The 18,400-nt window shown below is 43.7% G+C and overlaps 1 protein-coding gene across 1 annotated transcript in view; it reads left to right on the top strand.

Annotated features, from left to right (window-relative positions):
* Positions 1-1,260: 1,260 nt before the first annotated feature.
* The window catches only part of C7H1orf53 (chromosome 7 C1orf53 homolog), a 19,620-nt gene continuing 2,480 nt past the window's right edge, over positions 1,261-18,400 (top strand). The window contains exons 1-2 of the mRNA XM_063426098.1: positions 1,261-1,583; positions 17,932-18,033. Coding sequence (XP_063282168.1) covers positions 1,323-1,583; positions 17,932-18,033 — 363 coding nt within the window. The 5' untranslated portion in view covers positions 1,261-1,322. The remainder of the gene's footprint in view (positions 1,584-17,931; positions 18,034-18,400) is intronic.

Raw genomic sequence — 18,400 nt, forward strand, 5'->3', positions numbered from 1 at the left:
GGAGGAAGTGGTCACTTCCTCCCAGCTCACTCCGCGCGGGAGGAGGGAGCGCCCGCCCGACAATGAAGAGGGAGAGCCCCGCCCGCCCGACAATGAAGAGGGAGAGCCAGCCGACTGACCGTCCCATCAGCCCCAGCCAGCCACCCTCCTGCAAAGACAAGGTAAGAAACAGGAGGGTGGCTGGAAAATGAGCTCTGTGTGTGTGTCTGTGTGTATGTATGTGTGTATGTCTGTCTGTGTGTCTGTGTGTGAATGTATGTCTATCTGTATGCATGTCATTATGTGTATGAATGTCAGTGTATGTGTGTATGTCTGTCTGTATGCATGTATGTCTATGTGTATGCATGTCAGTGTATGAATGTATGCCAGTATGAATGTATGTCATTATGAATGTGTGTATGTATGGATGTCAGTGTCTGTATGAATGTATGTATGCCAGTATGAATGTATGTCTGTATGTATGCATGTATGTCTATCTGTATGCATGTCATTATGTGTGTATGAATGTCAGTGTATGTATGTCTGCATGTCAGTATGAATGTCTGTCTGTATGTCATTATGAATGTGTCTGTGTCTGTGTCTGTATGTCCTTATGCATGTGTGTCTGTATCTATGTTAGTATGTGTCAGTCACTATGTACACCTGTGTGTCTGTATATGTGTGTATGTCTCAGTATTTGTGTGTCAGTATGTATGCGTATAAGTATGTGTGTCTGTTAGTATGTATCAGTGTGTGTGTGTGTGTGTCTGTGTCCTTTTGTATCAGTGAATGTGTTTGTGTCTGTGTGTGTATTCCTGTGGGCGGGATTTGGAGGCGGTCTCTGTGGGCGGTTTTGGAGTCGGCCCCCCAGGGGCCCAGACCCTGAGCTCAGTTAGGGGCCCCGAAATTTCTGGTGGCGGCCCTGCCTGTGTTTGCATAAATCTTTAGTTTCTATACTATTATCACACAAGTTTTCCAGCTACCAGCATAAATCCAAATTATAGTATCATGTAGCTGCATGAGAGTAAATTTAATTAAAGGTATATATATATATATATATATATATATATATATATATATATATATATATATATATATATATATACACACACACACACACACACAGATTTTTATTATTTCTGGGTGTTTTTATTTAGTTTTTATATATAGAAGCTTTTGATCTGAATTTGAGACTAAGCTAAACTATGAATACTTGAATAATATGAAGTGGCCATTAAATAGGCTGATTAAAAGACATATTATTTTGAGTGTGTGGAAGAATTCAAGGAGTGGCAGGAGGTATTTTATATAACCGGTTGTTTCTGCATGCCTTCCCCCTGATAATGGGCGCCCTATGCCGGTCCAGGGTTGGCACTCTGTGCCGGGGGGCCGTGTATGGACACATACTCTCTGTTGGTATCCGTACGATGACCGGCGGTAACCAGGGTAAGGGACCCCCTGTCACCCCCCTGCCCGGCGATCAGCAGAGCCCCGGGGACAGCAGCCCGGCGGCGGGTCCTGCAGGAGGAGGGCGGCTAGGCCCAATCCCCGGGCTGGATTCCGAGGCTCTCCGAATCATTGCGGCCCATGAGGCGGCCTGCGAGGTGAGTCCTGCCCCGAGCGCCGTGCACTGTATGTTACAAGTGTCAATATTTATAGAACTGATAGCTTGTTATATTTAGTTATTTACTATTCTGTGTTCGACTGTCCGTTTTAATAAGGTGCACAGAGGGCTGTTCCTCCTGCAGTGTAAATAAGTCTGCTTCCTTGAACAGGTTCTGGTGCAGGAGGTTCCCTGCCATGTCCCAACCCACAACTTATAACACAAGCCAAGGTTTAGTAAACAGTGAATTGAAAAACAAACTCCAAAATTTCCAATTTAGGCAAAAATAGCAGGCTTCAAATAATTCTCCGATTATGCTATAACCAGTCATTTTTCCAAACATTTTTCTATTCAGATTTTTTTTTCCTTAGGGCCCCCAAGCACCGACACTGGGTAGGATGGGGTGGCAGTACGCCACCCATTATCATTTAAGGTTCACCCCCACCACTAATGGGTTGAGGCTGGGAATGGAATAATAGGTTCCTCCTCCTTTATTACTTAGGGCCCCTATCTGCCACTATGTCGTCATCCCCCTTGTTAATTATTTAACGGGTTCGCCTTTATTGGATTTTGGGGTCTTTTTTTCTTTTACAGCAGTGATCAGCCACTCGCAGCATAGCGAGTAGGGGCAGGAGAGAGATTTTAACCTAGCTTATTTACTAATACTAAGTATTTTTTTTTAACTCAGTTTGCTGAAAGACCAATTTTGGTCTTTCAGCTTTTTAGTAGATCGCTACCTAATACTTGTAGGATTAGGGGACTGTCTACTAAAAGGCTGCACGATGCAGCCATGGCCCAGATCGGAATTTATTTCTGAACGGAAAATAATGCTGAATTTTGTCTGAAAATAAATGGACAAACTGTCAGTATTTTGTTCGGATTAAATTTGATCATTTCGCCTGCACCCTAGTCTAAATGATAGAAAGTTTGGGAATGGTGAATGGAGGCAACGCAGGAAAACAGAGGAGGGGTTAGTATTGTGCGAAAACTTTCTTTGACACAGGTTCACCTCAATTAATGGAACCAGGGCCGGTGCAAGGATTTCTGCCGCCCTAGGCAAAGATCCATTTTGCTGCCCCCTCATGAAAGGAAATACAATCTCACAGAGGTTTATTCTCTAAACTCTGAATTGCAGTGAGTTGAAAACCAAATTGCAAAGTTTAAGCAAAAACAGCTGAACTGTGAGCGTAGCCAAATTGGGGAATTCTTCTAGATCAGCTATTTTGGTCTAACTTTTGCCATATAGTTTCCAATTAGGTCTGCCTAATACACACATACTGCTTAATGTGTACATCCATACACACATACTGCCTAATACATGCATCCATACACACATACTGCCTAATATATGCATCAATACACACATACTGCCTAATATATGCATCCATACACACACTGCTTAATGCATGCATCCATACACACACTGCTTAATGCATGCATCCATACACACATAATTATTATTATTATTATTATTGCAATTTATATAGCGCCAACAGATTCCGTAGCGCTTTACAATATTATGAGAAGGGATTTAACTATAAATAGGACAATTACAAATAAACTTACAGGAACAATAGGTTGAAGAGGACCCTGCTCGATCGAGCTTACATTCTATAGGAGGTGGGTGTAAAACACATTAGGACAGGAATTTGCAATGCGTACATAATGCTTAATGCGTACATCCTTACACACATACTGCCTTATACATGCATCCATATACACATACTGCCTTATACGAACGTCCATATACACTTACTGCTTAATACCTACATCCTTACACACATTCTGCCTTACACATGCATCCATGCACACATACTGCTTAATGCATACATCCATGCACACATACTGCTTAATACCTACATCCATACACACATACTGCCTTATACATGCATCCATACACACATACTGCTTAATGCATACATCCTTACACACATACTTCCTTATACATACATCCATATACACATACTGTTTAATACCTACATCCTTACACACATACTCCCTTATTCATACATACATATACACATGCTGCTTAATACCTACATCCATAGACACATACTGCCTTATACATACACCCATACACACATACTGTTTAATACCTACATCCATACACACATGCTGCTTAATGCATACATCCATGCACACATACTGCTTAATACCTACATCCATACACATACTGCTTAATGCGTACATCCTTACACACATACTTCCTTATACATACATCCATATACACATACTGTTTAATACCTACATCCTTACACACATACTCCCTTATACATACATACATACATACATATACACATGCTGCTTAATACCTACATCCATAGACACATACTGCCTTATACATGCACCATACACACATACATCCATAAACACACATACGGTCGAATACATGTATCCACACACACATACTGCCCAATACCTACATCCATAAACACATCATGCCTAATACATGCATCCATACACACATACTGCCTAAGACATGAATACATACACACATACTGCTGAATACCTACATCCATACACACATACTGCCTAATACATACATTGTACATTGAATACATAATTTATCGCTGTGGTAAATTATGTATTCAATGCATTTGGTGAATTTAATTTATAAGACTAGCACAGACGAGCACACACACACTGACAAACGAGCACACACACAGACAGACAGATGAGCACACACTGTCAGACACATACTCAGTCACTGACGGACACAAACACTCACAGACACACTCACTGACACAAACATACACACAAACATACACACTCACTGACAGACACACAGACATGCACTTACTGACACACATACTCACTCACAGACAGACACACACACACACACACACACACACACACAGATACACTCATTGACAGTCAAACACACACTCACTGACACACAGACTCACACAGTTGTATTTTCAAGGCAAATTCAGCCTCCCTACCTCCCTGGGGTCCAGTGTGGGGCAGCTTCTCACTCATCCAGTGCGCTGTTTAGTATGCTGGGGCCGGAATGATGTCATCACAGAGGGCGCGCAAGGGAGGAGTGAGAAGCTGCAAGAACAGCCTCCCTCGCCGCCCACATTACAGCCGTTTGCCTCCTGTCCCACTCCTGTCCTCCAGCATTTCTCGGCAGAGCAGGCACCTGCCATCAAGTTAAGCTGGTGCCTGCTCTGCCAAACTGAAGAAGGACAGCTTCAGGGGCGCCCTGAGGTGGCCAGATGGCTACCTCTTGGGCCCCCTGTGACAGGACTCCTGGGCTCTCCCACTTTCGGGAGCCTCCAGTAGGTGCCGTCTGCCCTGAATGGAACTCTGTAGGGTCAGGAACACAAACCTGTATTCCTAGCTCTATAGTATTACAACTGTTGCATTTGTTTTCAAATACCAGAAAGTATAGTAAGAACCTGTTGCCTATTTCCTCCCTCACAAGTTGCAGCACCTCTAAAATACTGCTAATAAAGTAAACTCTCAGGATTAATTCATTAACTACTCCTCTTTCTCCCTTCATGTCCTCACTTCACCACTCTAAACAGCCATCTCTGACTCCCTCACCTTCATTCACCCCATTTTCCCTTAATGTAATTGCAATAGAGTGATAGTGATACCGGAGAAACTGACGGAAGCCAAGCACAGAGAGATGGACACAGGTTTCTTCAGGAAGGAAGAGATTCTTTATTCGGATCACCGATCGGGACTCAGAGGGACTAATGTCACCAAAATACAACAAGTTCTGAGCCCCGGACAATAGTGCAGGCTCCTTATATAGGCATATAACTCCTCCCATATTAAGCTCCACCCGCACATTCTCTTAACCAATCAAAACAAATAAGAATTAACTTCCTGTTTGACCGCATGGCTTGTCCAGCACAATGGAGGAGGGGAATACTACATCCTGTATTCTCGCACATGCTCCGTACACTACTGATCGTATCTTGCCACGTGCAACCAACCGACCGATACGTCAGCATATGCACGTACACATGCCATGTGGTAATCTCGGCCTACTAAATTTATTTTTACCGAGATTCCACCACATTCCCCCCTTTGATGCCTCTTGATATTTCACAATTACTTGAGGCATCACTTAACCTTGGTTTGCATACACCTCAGGTTACCATGAATCAGACCAGACTTTTCCTATGATGTGAATCCTTCCTGCATTGGTTCTCCCTGATCCAGAGCCTTATATTTATATATAGCCATTATCTGTGCTGCAGCCTTTCTTTCTGCTATATTTTCTATCAGGCTTTGCACAGACCTAACTACTAAGGGAATAAGACATGGCAGGAGTAGACACAACATTAAAATCAGTATGACTCCGCCTACCAATGCCTTAAGCCCTCCAAACTGCTCATACCAGTTACCAAACCAACTACTTGGATTGTACCCTTTCCATACCTGAGTAGGCACATGCGCTAGTTTAACCATATGGCTAGTAAGCTCAGCTATTGCTTGCCCTTCGTCATCTATTTGAAGACAGCAATTGCTCAGGTTAAACTTCCCACATACACCTCCCTCTACTGCCAATAGGTGATCCAAGGCTAATCTATTTTGGTACACTGCTGTCCTCATCCTGGTATTATGCTTCGCTAGCAGCTTGAGCGCTTGTGAGGTCTCGTTAGTAATTATCTCAACCACCGCCTGTAATCTTATAATGCGGTTGAGCATATAAATTGGGGTTCTATATCCAAAAGTACCATCCTCTGCCCACGTGGCTGGCCCATAGTAATCTATAATACGCTGGGGAGGCCATTCATCATCTTCCCAGGCACCTATCTCTATGGGTCCCCTTTTCTTCCTATGATTCACATCATACACTTTAACACCCAAAGTCTCACCTGTTTCAATAGGTAACAAGAAGAAGGATGGTTTGAGCATACCCAACACACATGCCCCTTCCCAGTCCTGTGGCAACTCCGAATAGGCCTTCTTACCACAGATCCAGTACAAATTTGCTGGGGCTCTCCAACTAGATGTGATGGATAAATCAAACCATATGTCCTTTAAATTGGCATATCTTGCAAACGGGTTAGATGGTTCTGAGACATTTGAGGCCGACCACCAAGTTGTATTCCTTGTATCATCATCATAAGCTTTTTGCCCTAGACAAGTTAATTCTCCTACAGAAGTATGATACATCATTCCTTTCCTTGCTATGCAAACATAACCTATGATGGAGGTCTTTAATCTCCACTCAGATTTACCTCTAACACTCATCTGATAATCGGCTTGTGAAGATATTAATTGTTCAATTGCCTCAGAACCGGACATTACCTCCTTTGCTTCCCAAGGCCATTGGTCTCCCATGTTAGTACCTCCACACACATAGCAGTTGGTTACATTAAGACTACCGGCAATACTTTCGGCTAAATCTATGAACAGGTTTTTAGCGTTATGGGGGATCTTATTATCTATACTCATCTCTTCATAAAAAGAATGGTATACCTGATGAGTTTGTGAGGTTACCGTATCGGTCTCTATCCCTATAAACAATACTGTCCCAGGGTCTAAACCCGTCCCGTATATTTGAAACCCAAATAAATTACCATATCTATCTAAGAATTGGTCAGGATTGTTTATAAGAATATGGACTGGATTACATTCCATAGACTTACAGTATGGATTGGTAGGCAACTTATCACAATCATGTCCTTGTCCGCTGTCTGTCCCCAAGTTGCCCACCCCACACAAGACCAATATGGACAAAAATTATAATCCCTATTTGGGCATCTAGGACTCACATACTTATTTGTACTGCTGGGACAAATATATTTATCATTAGACCCATACGTTCTCTCCCATCTAAGATCCCCACATACATTCCACGGCTTTCTACCACTTGATATTGCTTTACATGCATCAAATAGTAGAACACCCGAAGAATGTACGGATTCTAACACCGTTTTGTTTATTAGGGTCCCCTGAGGATCTCCATTCCTGAGAGTCAACCAAATTGTACGGGGTTGATACTCTGGATTGAAGCACTTAGGTTCTCCTATCCCTAAATGGCATACACTATACTCTACATTTAAGTATCTACACCTAGACACATCACCTTTACACTCATATTGCGAATGCCAAATTAGGGTCTGGGAAATATGGTTACCTGTTCTTGTAGTCTTAATGCATACCTCACAGCTAGGAGTGTCGGTACCTCTACCTTCCTGAATATAAAAATACATATAAATAAACATTATCATAAGCACATCTTTCGTCGGCATCCTCAGTCTTCGTCCGTGCGATGGCACCTCAGCTTCCAGGATGTAAGGGCTGCAGGGAATGGAGTTCTGCTCGTCTTCACAGGGGTCTCTTCGAGACTTTTCCTGGCTTTTAAATCACTCGTTGGTGAGCGGACAGGCTTTGTTATGTCCTCTCAACACTCACTTACCAATCTCTGAAACAATGAAATTTGTAATCCACAAGTTTCCTTTGCGCTTTAACCGGATCTTGCAGGGATTCTCTGGATCTGCTGTAGCTTGCCAAGAATCGTCCGCTGCTGGTTTAACCCTTGAGTGATGAATCCACGGAGTCACTTCAGCCACTTTTATCGCTCTAGGGGTAGACAAAAGAACAACATAAGGACCTCTCCACTTGGGCCCTAACGGTACATTATTCCACTCTTTAATCCACACTTGGACTCCTGGGTGGTAACTATGAACTGGGGGATAAATATTCACAGGTAATCTATCTTGTACCCATTTCTGTACCTCCTCCATAGTCTTACCCAACTCTACAACCTGCTGCCGGGTAATTCCTTCTCCCAACTGACTCAAATCCCCCCTTAAGTTACCAAGTACGGGAGGTGGACGCCCATACATGATTTCAAAAGGAGAGAGACCCATCCTTCTGGTAGGTGTACTGCGGATTCGCAACAGAGCTATAGGCAAAAGAACGTTCCACTTACCGTATATACTCGAGTATAAGCCGACCCGAATATAAGACGAGGCCCCTAATTTTACCCCAAAAAACTGGGAAAAATTATTGACTCGAGTATAAGACTAGGGTGGGAAACGCAGCAGCTACTGGTAAATTTCTAAATAAAATTAGATCCTAAAAAAATTATATTAATTGAATATTTATTTACAGTGTGTGTATATAATGAATGCAGTGTGTGTGTGTATGAATGCAGTGTGTGTGTATGAATGCAGTGTGTGTGTATGAATGCAGTGTGTGTGTATGAGTGCAGCGTGTGTGTATGAGTGCAGCGTGTGTATGAGTGCAGTGTGTGTGTGTATGAGTATGTGTGCAGTGTGTGTGTGTGTGTGTGTGTGTTACAGAGCCTTTGTGGGGGGTGGGCAATTTTATTATTATTATTTTTTATTATTTATTATTTCGATTTTTTTTTTTTTCGTCCCCCCTCCCTGCTTGATACATGGCAGGGAGGGGGGCTCTCCTTCCCTGGTGGTCCAGCATTGGCAGTTCAGTGGGGGGGACTGTGGGGGCTGCAGAGAGCGTTACTTACCTCTCCTGCAGCTCCTGTCAGCTCTCTCCTCCTCCGCGCCGTCCGGTCAGCTCCCTCTGTCAGCTCACACTGTAAGTCTCGCGAGAGCCGCGGCTCTCGCGAGACTTACAGTGGGAGCTGACAGAAGAGCTGACCGGACGGCGCGGAGGAGGAGAGAGCTGACAGGAGCTGCAGGACAGGTAAGTAACGCTCTCTGCAGCCCCCACAGCCCCCATTGTCTGTATTATGGCAATGCAAATTGCCATAATACAGACTATTGACTCGAGTATAAGCCGAGTTGGGGTTTTTCAGCACAAAAAATGTGCTGAAAAACTCGGCTTATACTCGAGTATATACGGTAAGTTGGGTTTCCTGACACATTTTTGCCAACTGGTTCTTAATAGTTCTATTCATTCTCTCTACTTTACCAGAACTCTGAGGTCTATATGCCGTATGAAGTCTCCACTTTATACCAAGCATATGAGTCAGTTGTTGTAGGCACTGATGAACAAAAGCTGGACCATTGTCCGATCCTATAGAGCAGGGTAGTCCATATCGGGGTATTATTTCTCGTAGCAGGAATCTCACAACTTCTCCTGCTTTCTCTGTACGAGTAGGACATGCTTCTACCCAGCCTGAATAGGTGCACACAACTACTAGTAGGTAGCGATGTACACCAGATTTAGGCATTACTGTATAGTCAATTTGTAGATCGGACATAGGGAGTCCCCCCATATACTGGTTTTACTGGTCCTTGCCTTGCATTATTTTTAGCACACGTTACACATCTTCGTACAATGTCTTGAGTTAAGTTGGACAATCTTGGTATGTAGAAATGTTTTCTGAGAGATTCTTCTGTACTATCTCTTCCAGAATGCGTCCCGTTATGATAGTTTTGGACGATTTCTACCGCTAGTGATGCTGGAATAACTATTCTCCCATCTTCTATCTTCTCAGTCTTTAACCACTCTTCTTCTTGAGCTGTATAAACTGGAGTCCATTGAGACAGTGGGGTTGGTATAAGAGCAGCTATATGTTCCACATATTCCTGTCTTCCTGATTCAGCGGCACGCTTAGCTGCACTATCTGCCATCCAATTTCCTTTGGTTACATCACCATCTCCTCTCAGATGCGCTCGACAATGTATAATACCGACTTCTTTCGGTTCCCATACTGCTTCCAATAGTTGTAGTATTTCAGCTGCGTACTTGATTTCTTTTCCCTCTGAATTCAATAGTCCTCTTTCTTTATACAAAGCTCCGTGGGCATGAGTAGTTAAAAACGCATACTTGGAGTCCGTGTAGATGTTCACTCTTAAACCTTCAGCCAATTGTAACGCTCGTGTCAGTGCTATCAATTCTGCCTTTTGTGCTGATGTTCCTTTTGACAGTGGCCGAGCTTCTATCACCTTATCTATCGTTGTTACTGCGTATCCTGCATAGCGAATCCCTTCTTTCACATAACTACTGCCGTCTGTATAATATTGGACATCGGGGTTCTGGATGGGAAAATCACGAAGATCTGGTCTACTTGAAAATACTTCATCCATTACTTCCAAACAATCGTGTTGACTTTCAGTAGGTTGCGGCAGAAGGGTAGCTGGATTTAAGGTATTTACAGTCTCTAAATGCACTCTTGGGTTTTCACACAACATTGCTTGATACTTGGTCATACGGCTGTTACTAAACCAATGATTTCCTTTGTAATCCAACAACGTCTGTACTGCATGTGGAACTCGTACATAAAGTTCTTGACCTAGAGTGAGTTTATCGGCTTCAGCTACCAGCAGTGCGGCTGCAGCTACGGCTCTTAGACAAGGTGGAAGACCGCTGGCCACTGCGTCCAGTTGCTTAGACATATAGGCAACAGGTCTTTGCCATGATCCCAAGTACTGTGTCAATACTCCCACAGCCATTCTTCTTTGTTCGTGTACATACAGGTAGAATGGTCGTGTGTGATCAGGTAGACCTAATGCTGGGGCACTCATCAAAGCCTTCTTCACATCTTAAAATGCCGTTTGCTGTTCTTGAGTCCATAAGAAGGGGTCGTGTTCTGTACCCTTGATAGCTGCATACAGAGGTTTTGCCAATATCGCATAACTGGGAATCCATATCCTACAGAAGCCTGCTGCCCCCAAGAATTCTCGCACTTGTCTTCTATTCTTGGGTATTGGTATTTGGCACACAGCTTCTTTTCTATCTGGCCCATTATTCTTTGACCTTCAGAGATATGGAATCCCAGATATTTGACAGTTGGCAGACACAACTGAGCCTTCTTCCTAGACACCTTGTATCCTGCCTTCCAGAGAATGTGTAGTAGATCGTGCGTTGCTTGCTGACATATTTCCCTTGTGACTGCGGCTATCAACAAGTCATCTACATATTGTAACAATACACACTCTCCTGGGATGGACTCGAAATCCAGTAGATCTTGACTTAGAGCTGAACCAAATAGGGTAGGTGAATTTTTAAACCCTTGGGGCAGTCTTGTCCAAGTCATCTGGCGTTTTGAGCCCGTTACAGCATTTTCCCATTGAAAAGCAAAGATACATTGGCTTTCTGCGGCAATTCGGAGGCAAAAGAAGGCATCTTTGAGGTCTAAGACTGTAAAATAGGTAGCCCCGCCCGGAATTAAAGCAAGCAGGTTATACGGATTGGGCACGACTGGGTGTATACTAACAACCGCATCATTGACTGCTCTCAAGTCCTGCACAGGGCGATACTCATCTGTACCGGGCTTTTGAACAGGCAGCAATGGGGTGTTCCAGGGGGAAGTACAGAATTTTAGGATACCATACCGTATGAACTTATCCAGATAAGATTGAATGTTCTTCTTAGCCTTCTGCGGGATGTGATATTGTCGTGGCTTACTGGATAAACCCCAAGTTTTAGTTCGATTTTTAATAGGTGGAATATTGCGGGCCAGTCCTGGTGGGTTGTTCTCTGCCCAAACTCCTGGTGTGTTGAATAAGGATTCATCACTCCTAGGGTTTTGGCTAGTCAACGCTGTATAAAGTCGCCACTCTTCTTCCTTTGGTACAGATAATGTCATAATACCTGAAGGTCCATTAAACTTTAAGGATGTTGTTCCGTTTGGTAGGAACGTAATCTGCGCTTGTAATTTGGATAGCATATCACGTCCCAACAATTGGACTGGACATTCAGGCATGTAAAGGAATTGATGTTTTACTACGTGGCCTCCCAATGTACAGAGTCGACTTTTAAGAACCGGTTTTGCAGCACTCCTTCCAGTTGCTCCTATTACGGTTATAGTTCTTCCAGATGGAGGAGCAACTAGGTCAGTCACCACCGAATGTTCAGCACCAGTGTCGATCATGAATGCACTCCTTTTTCCCCCTATTGATACATCGACCATAGGCTCCGCTCGACCAAGGGGGATGGAGCCCGGTCGGTATCAATAGCTCTCCATGACCGTGTCAGCCAATCCTACAAAGTCCCTATCTTCTCTATCGCGGGACCTCTGCGCTGCGGGATAGTATCTATCTTCTTTTACACTTCCTCTGTTATTACTATTACTCCCTCCGGGACCTCCTCTACCTCTCGCTCTGCCTCTAAAGTTTCCATAACCTGCCCTGGGTGGGTCTCTCTCGTATTGCTCTCTTTTTGGACACTCACTTCTCCAATGCCCTTCTTCTCTGCAATACGCGCACTGATTCCTACTCAGGGGCTCCCTATTCCACCTACTATCGCCTCTATCTGGGCCCCGTCTATCTACGCCTGCGATCGCTACCGCTAGCATATCCACCTTTTTACGCATCTTGCGCTCTTCCTCTTTCTTACTTTCTGATTCCCTATTCATGTACACCTTATTTGCTACCTCCATTAGTTGGGTGATGGACATTCCTGCAAACCCTTCTAACTTCTGTAGCTTGCGCTTAATATCTCCATAAGCTTGGCTGACAAAGGCAGAGTTTACCATTCGGGAATTATCAGTGTCTTCCGGATTAAAGGGGGTATACAAGCGGTATGCCTCCAATAATCGGTCATAAAAGACACTAGGTGCTTCATCACTTTTCTGAATCACCTCAACTGTCTTCGACATATTTATGGCTTTCTTCCCTCCGGCTTTCATGCCAGCAATTATAGCGTCTCTATAGGCTTTTAGTCGAACCATATCTGCGCCATTAACATTCCAGTCGGGATCGGTATTAGGATAATGAGTTGCGGCCCATGCTGCTGGATTTGCTTGGTTTAAAGTACGGGCTTCTTCCTCCAGCGCTTTAATGGCCGCTTGGTTAATCCTAGTCCTCTCCTCGTTATTAAACAATGTCATTAATAATTGCTGGCAATCAGCCCAAGTTGGATTATGCGTCTGGACTATCGAGGTGAACAGGTCAGTCATGGCTTGTGGCTTTTCAGTATACGAGGAATTGTGGGTCTTCCAATTCAAGAGATCGGTAGTCGTGAACGGGACATATACGAAGACTGGGTCAGCATACACCATTTGTCCTAAAGCATTAAGATAGGCTGACCCAGGATTCAAACGAAGAGGCATCTGGTAATGTTTGGGTTTTTGGGTACCGGTCAGTTGTCGGCTTAGTATAGGGCTTCGTGGAGGGGCGTCGGTTAGAGGTTCCGGTCGGGGGGTAATAAGACGTGGGGATGGAGAAGCTTCATCATGGGGAAGGCCGGTGAATAAAATATTCCGGGCCGGGCTAGAAGAAGCCTGACCGGAAGCTTGAAATGGCGCCAAATCGGAATAGATGGACTTAACGGGGGCTGGTGTCGGAAGGGGAGGTTTATTACGGCGTGGGGTGGATTCTGAGCTAGAGGAGGAAGTAGATGGGTGAGGGGGTGTGGAACTTCCTGTACTTGTATCACCTTCCTCTATAGGGAAATAAGGGGGCGGCATAGGGATCTCGGACTCAGGGGGCGTGTCCAAAATGGGCTTAACCGTGGTCCTAGTGGACAAACAAGTCCTGGCCACCATGAGGCGACATTGCTCCTCGTGGCATATTCGGACCCATCTTGGCAAGTCGTTTACGGCCTGCCTCCAACAATCAATGTATGGAAACTGTCCGCAAAGTTCAGGCCTACCTGATACAGCCACGTGTACACGCTGTACCAGATTTGGATCCAAACTGCCACGTGGCGGCCATGCCGCAACCAAAGTAGGCCATTCCCTAGTGCACAAAGTGATCAAACGGGCAGGAGACATTTTAACCCCAAAATCACATACTATGAATAAAATTTTAAAATTCTTTACCATACATCCTAAGGGATCCAAAATCGTCGACTCCGACGCGCCCATACTTATCAATGGAGCGTCGTTGACAACGAATGCTATACACACGCTCTATTCAACAGTCACACCCGTTTCTTCCGGCAACAGCACCACGTGGTACAGTTACCAAATGAAACGTACACAATAACACAATAAAAACACTCAGGGAATTCCCGTACACACACAGCTGTTACACCAGTCACTAAGTAATCAATATTATGCCCTTTGGCGAAACTATACCGTCACCCACGCTATAATTCTCTATATATGAATTACCCGTCTATAACACACCCCGGTAACATCGTCTTTTACAAATAGCAGTTACAGTACGGTTAGCATAGGTCAAAGTACAATTTAAGGTCACAATACAATCATTAGTGGTTATGGTGTTAGACATGCAATAGACGACAATTATTAGTACTTATATACAGTATCAGTAAATATACAGGGTTATGGTACCGTGCACTATAATACAGCAACACACTATTAACACTCTCGCTAGACGGCAGAGCTCAAGCTATCTAACAAGATATACACGTTACTAAACAATCTTTATCACATATACAATCCCAACTAATCTATTGGCCAGTACCTTGCTGGACTACCTAAAACTATCTACATCCGTTTTGGTTAGCCACACTGCCCAAGCACCACATATAGCGAACTAGAGGGCGGAATTTACAACAGAACCCTTTTAGTCTTTCTACTCTATCAATAGTCTAGTGGGTTCCAAATTTACACGCCTTCCCACTTAGCCAAGATAGGTTGAGAGCTAGCGGACCGAATTTACACAGACGCCGCTTAGTCTCCCGGTCCCTCCGACCTAGCGAACAAATTGTACACCCTAGAACGCTAGTCTAGACAAGACACCGGTGTCCGGCTAGGGCTATTTACACAGAACCCCGCCTGACTCCAAACCAAATCAAACGGTCTTACTAAAGAGCGTTCGATTGAGCGGTGCACCTTCGCTCCTTCCCTCCGACAGAGGGGGCAGATTCCATACACAGATTTAACCCCTTATGGGCCTACCGCACAATCGGTATACCCCTAGTGGGTCCGCCGTCTAAAACAGCGGTCGTCTTACCTCCTCGTTCCTGAACCTGAGTTCACACTCATCGACGGGGACACCCCAGCACTTACTACGTAGAGGCCGATGATCTCCTGGACAACAGACCAGTGGCGCCGAGATGAAGGGAGGTCCACGCAGAAGTTCAGGGGTGCAGCCGTAGAGAACGTGGGCAAAGATAGACCGTCTCACGCCTCTGCTTCTCAGCTACCGTTGAACGATGAGCTTCCCGGCCAATGCACCAAATGATATCGGAGAAACTGACGGAAGCCAAGCACAGAGAGATGGACACAGGTTTCTTCAGGAAGGAAGAGATTCTTTATTCGGATCACCGATCGGGACTCAGAGGGACTAATGTCACCAAAATACAACAAGTTCTGAGCCCCGGACAATAGTGCAGGCTCCTTATATAGGCATATAACTCCTCCCATATTAAGCTCCACCCGCACATTCTCTTAACCAATCAAAACAAATAAGAATTAACTTCCTGTTTGACCGCATGGCTTGTCCAGCACAATGGAGGAGGGGAATACTACATCCTGTATTCTCGCACATGCTCCGTACACTACTGATCGTATCTTGCCACGTGCAACCAACCGACCGATATGTCAGCATATGCACGTACACATGCCACGTGGTAATCTCGGCCTACTAAATTTATTTTTACCGAGATTCCACCACAATAGTATCAGGTTTTTAAATGAAAATCTCAAATATTCAAGCATCCTTTTTTTCCATCTGTTTCTTCACTCCTCCCCGAGATACTTTCTTCTCCTTCACCAACATCTATAATAAAAGTCTGCTGATGTTCATAAAGCATTGCCACTCTACTACCTTTCCTACCAACTTTAGCCCCTAATTTAGCCTATGATTGCTGTCCAGATTTGGATGGATAATGCGGAAATTAATCTTTTACATTATTCAAATGGCTTTCTAAGGTGCAAGCTTTGTGCTAGCAAAAATTTATAGATTGGGAGAAAAAAACTCTTCAAAAATAGTTCTCCCATTTCTACGCCAAATCTTTGGCATAGACTCTATGCCGACGATTTGACTGACACGGGAGAACAGAAAAGATCTCCCACCGGCCATTCTTATGCTCTCCCTAGCATCTTTATACAGCTTCATACGCAGTGGTTGCTATGAAAACTCCTTAGTGCTGCTAGCACTAGGGATTATAGTAACAGAGTGACTTAAGTCGCATTGTTCAGATGCCGACATGCTGGTCTTGACGCCAGCATGTTGGCGCCAAAGAGGATGTTTCCCAATCAGAGCAAAGCACAGAAGACAACAGCAGGAGCTGAGGATGGACTAGAGGTGGGTGTTACGCAAAGTGTAACAGCCACAAAGATCTAAAGATGGTGGTACTGAATTTATATATTACATTGAATATATCATGTATCTTTGTTAAAAGTAAGTAGATTTTTCCGTAACAGGTTCACTTTAAGAGCTGTTTAAACTAGCGCACATTAATAAAGGTTTGGTGAAATAACATTTAAGGCCATTTCTAAACCTAATTTTGCATTTTTGTATGAAATGTCTGAAAATATTCATGCATTGCTGATCTTGGGTAAATTAAAGTGTGTAAATATGTAGCTTTAATACACCTATTTAATATTTTAGAATACGTTGAATTTAGGGGAAACTTCCCCTTTAAAAAGACATTGAATATACTCACACATACTGTTGCCAGACTACCTTAATTACTATATTATTAGTATGCATTAAAGAGCATTTATCATTACATGTTCTATATGTCCTATCATGTAAGCGTGCCCTAAATGATAGTAAATGGAAAGTAATTTGATTTGTGCTCATCAATTCCATCTTTCTTGTCTCCAACTATAATATCCAGCATCCATTGAGTGTCAGTTCTCCATCACAGGCGCCTATTGGGATTCTGAGTTTACCATGTGCTCCCTAATTATTGTGGCATGTGGAATGGATAATTTTCCATGTACACAAATCGTTGAGAATTTAATGAATTGATTATATTTTAAATTCCAGTGATGTATGTTAGGTTATCAACACTGAGAAGACGACACTGAGCAGAGTTCCCATCTTCCTTTCTCACTCTATTTTGTTCCCAGTTTAGGGTGTATTTACTGAGAAGAACAATTTTGAGTGTGTGAAACCTGATGGGCTCCTTTTTACATAATTAAAGGGTCACTGTAGTCACCCAGACCATTTAATCTCAATAAAGTTGTCTGGACGCAGTGGCATTGACCAATCACCATTAAAGTTGCTATTGGTGCTAATCCACAGTTTGGATATTATCAGTGTATTCACAGCCCTGTTGACAGATTTTATTTTGACGTGCACATGGCTCGGTTGATAGGAGGGCAGGTGATGTTTTGGGTTTTGGAGTTTCTCCGTGTGTGTGTGTGTGTACATATAAATATAATAAGTTATTACATTTTAGTGCAACTATTTTGCCTTTTTCATTGGTTTCCTTTATATTTGTTTCACTATTCTATATTATTTATGAACCTTCAATTTAGATATTTGGTTCACTGTACTGATAATAAATATATAATCCATACTAAATAGAATTTTGGTATAATTTTTAAGTGGCCCAGTAATCTTACCTGTTTTTTGTTTTAGGCTGGACAAGACCGCTACATTGATCCATCGACTGGGTACTCTGTATTCACCAGAATTGCCCATTTGAAAAGGGGGAAGTGTTGTGGTTCTGCGTGCAGACATGTAAGTGTCACCATTTTATATCCATGTTTCGCTATAGAACCCTAGTCACCGTTTAGGTGACTAGTGCCCTGTTCCGTGGAGAATAAATGGCTGATTAACCATATATTTGCTTACCTTAATCCAGCGTTTGGCTCCCTTGGCACTGGTGACCTCTCCTCCTCCATCGACGTCAGCTCCTGAGTGAAGCCGAATGTGCATGTGCGGCCAGAGGCGCGCACGCGCATTCAAACCCGCCCATAGGAAAGCATTAGTCAATGCTTCCTATGGGGATCGTTTTTTGACGCTGGACTCAGTGAGGACGTCCAGCGTCAAATTAGTGCGATTTACTCATGGATGCGGCCTCTAGTGGCTGTCAGGGAGACAGCCA

The sequence above is a fragment of the Pelobates fuscus genome, chromosome 7 (assembly GCF_036172605.1).
Source record: "Pelobates fuscus isolate aPelFus1 chromosome 7, aPelFus1.pri, whole genome shotgun sequence".
In the NCBI taxonomy this organism is placed as follows: Eukaryota; Metazoa; Chordata; class Amphibia; order Anura; family Pelobatidae; genus Pelobates; species Pelobates fuscus.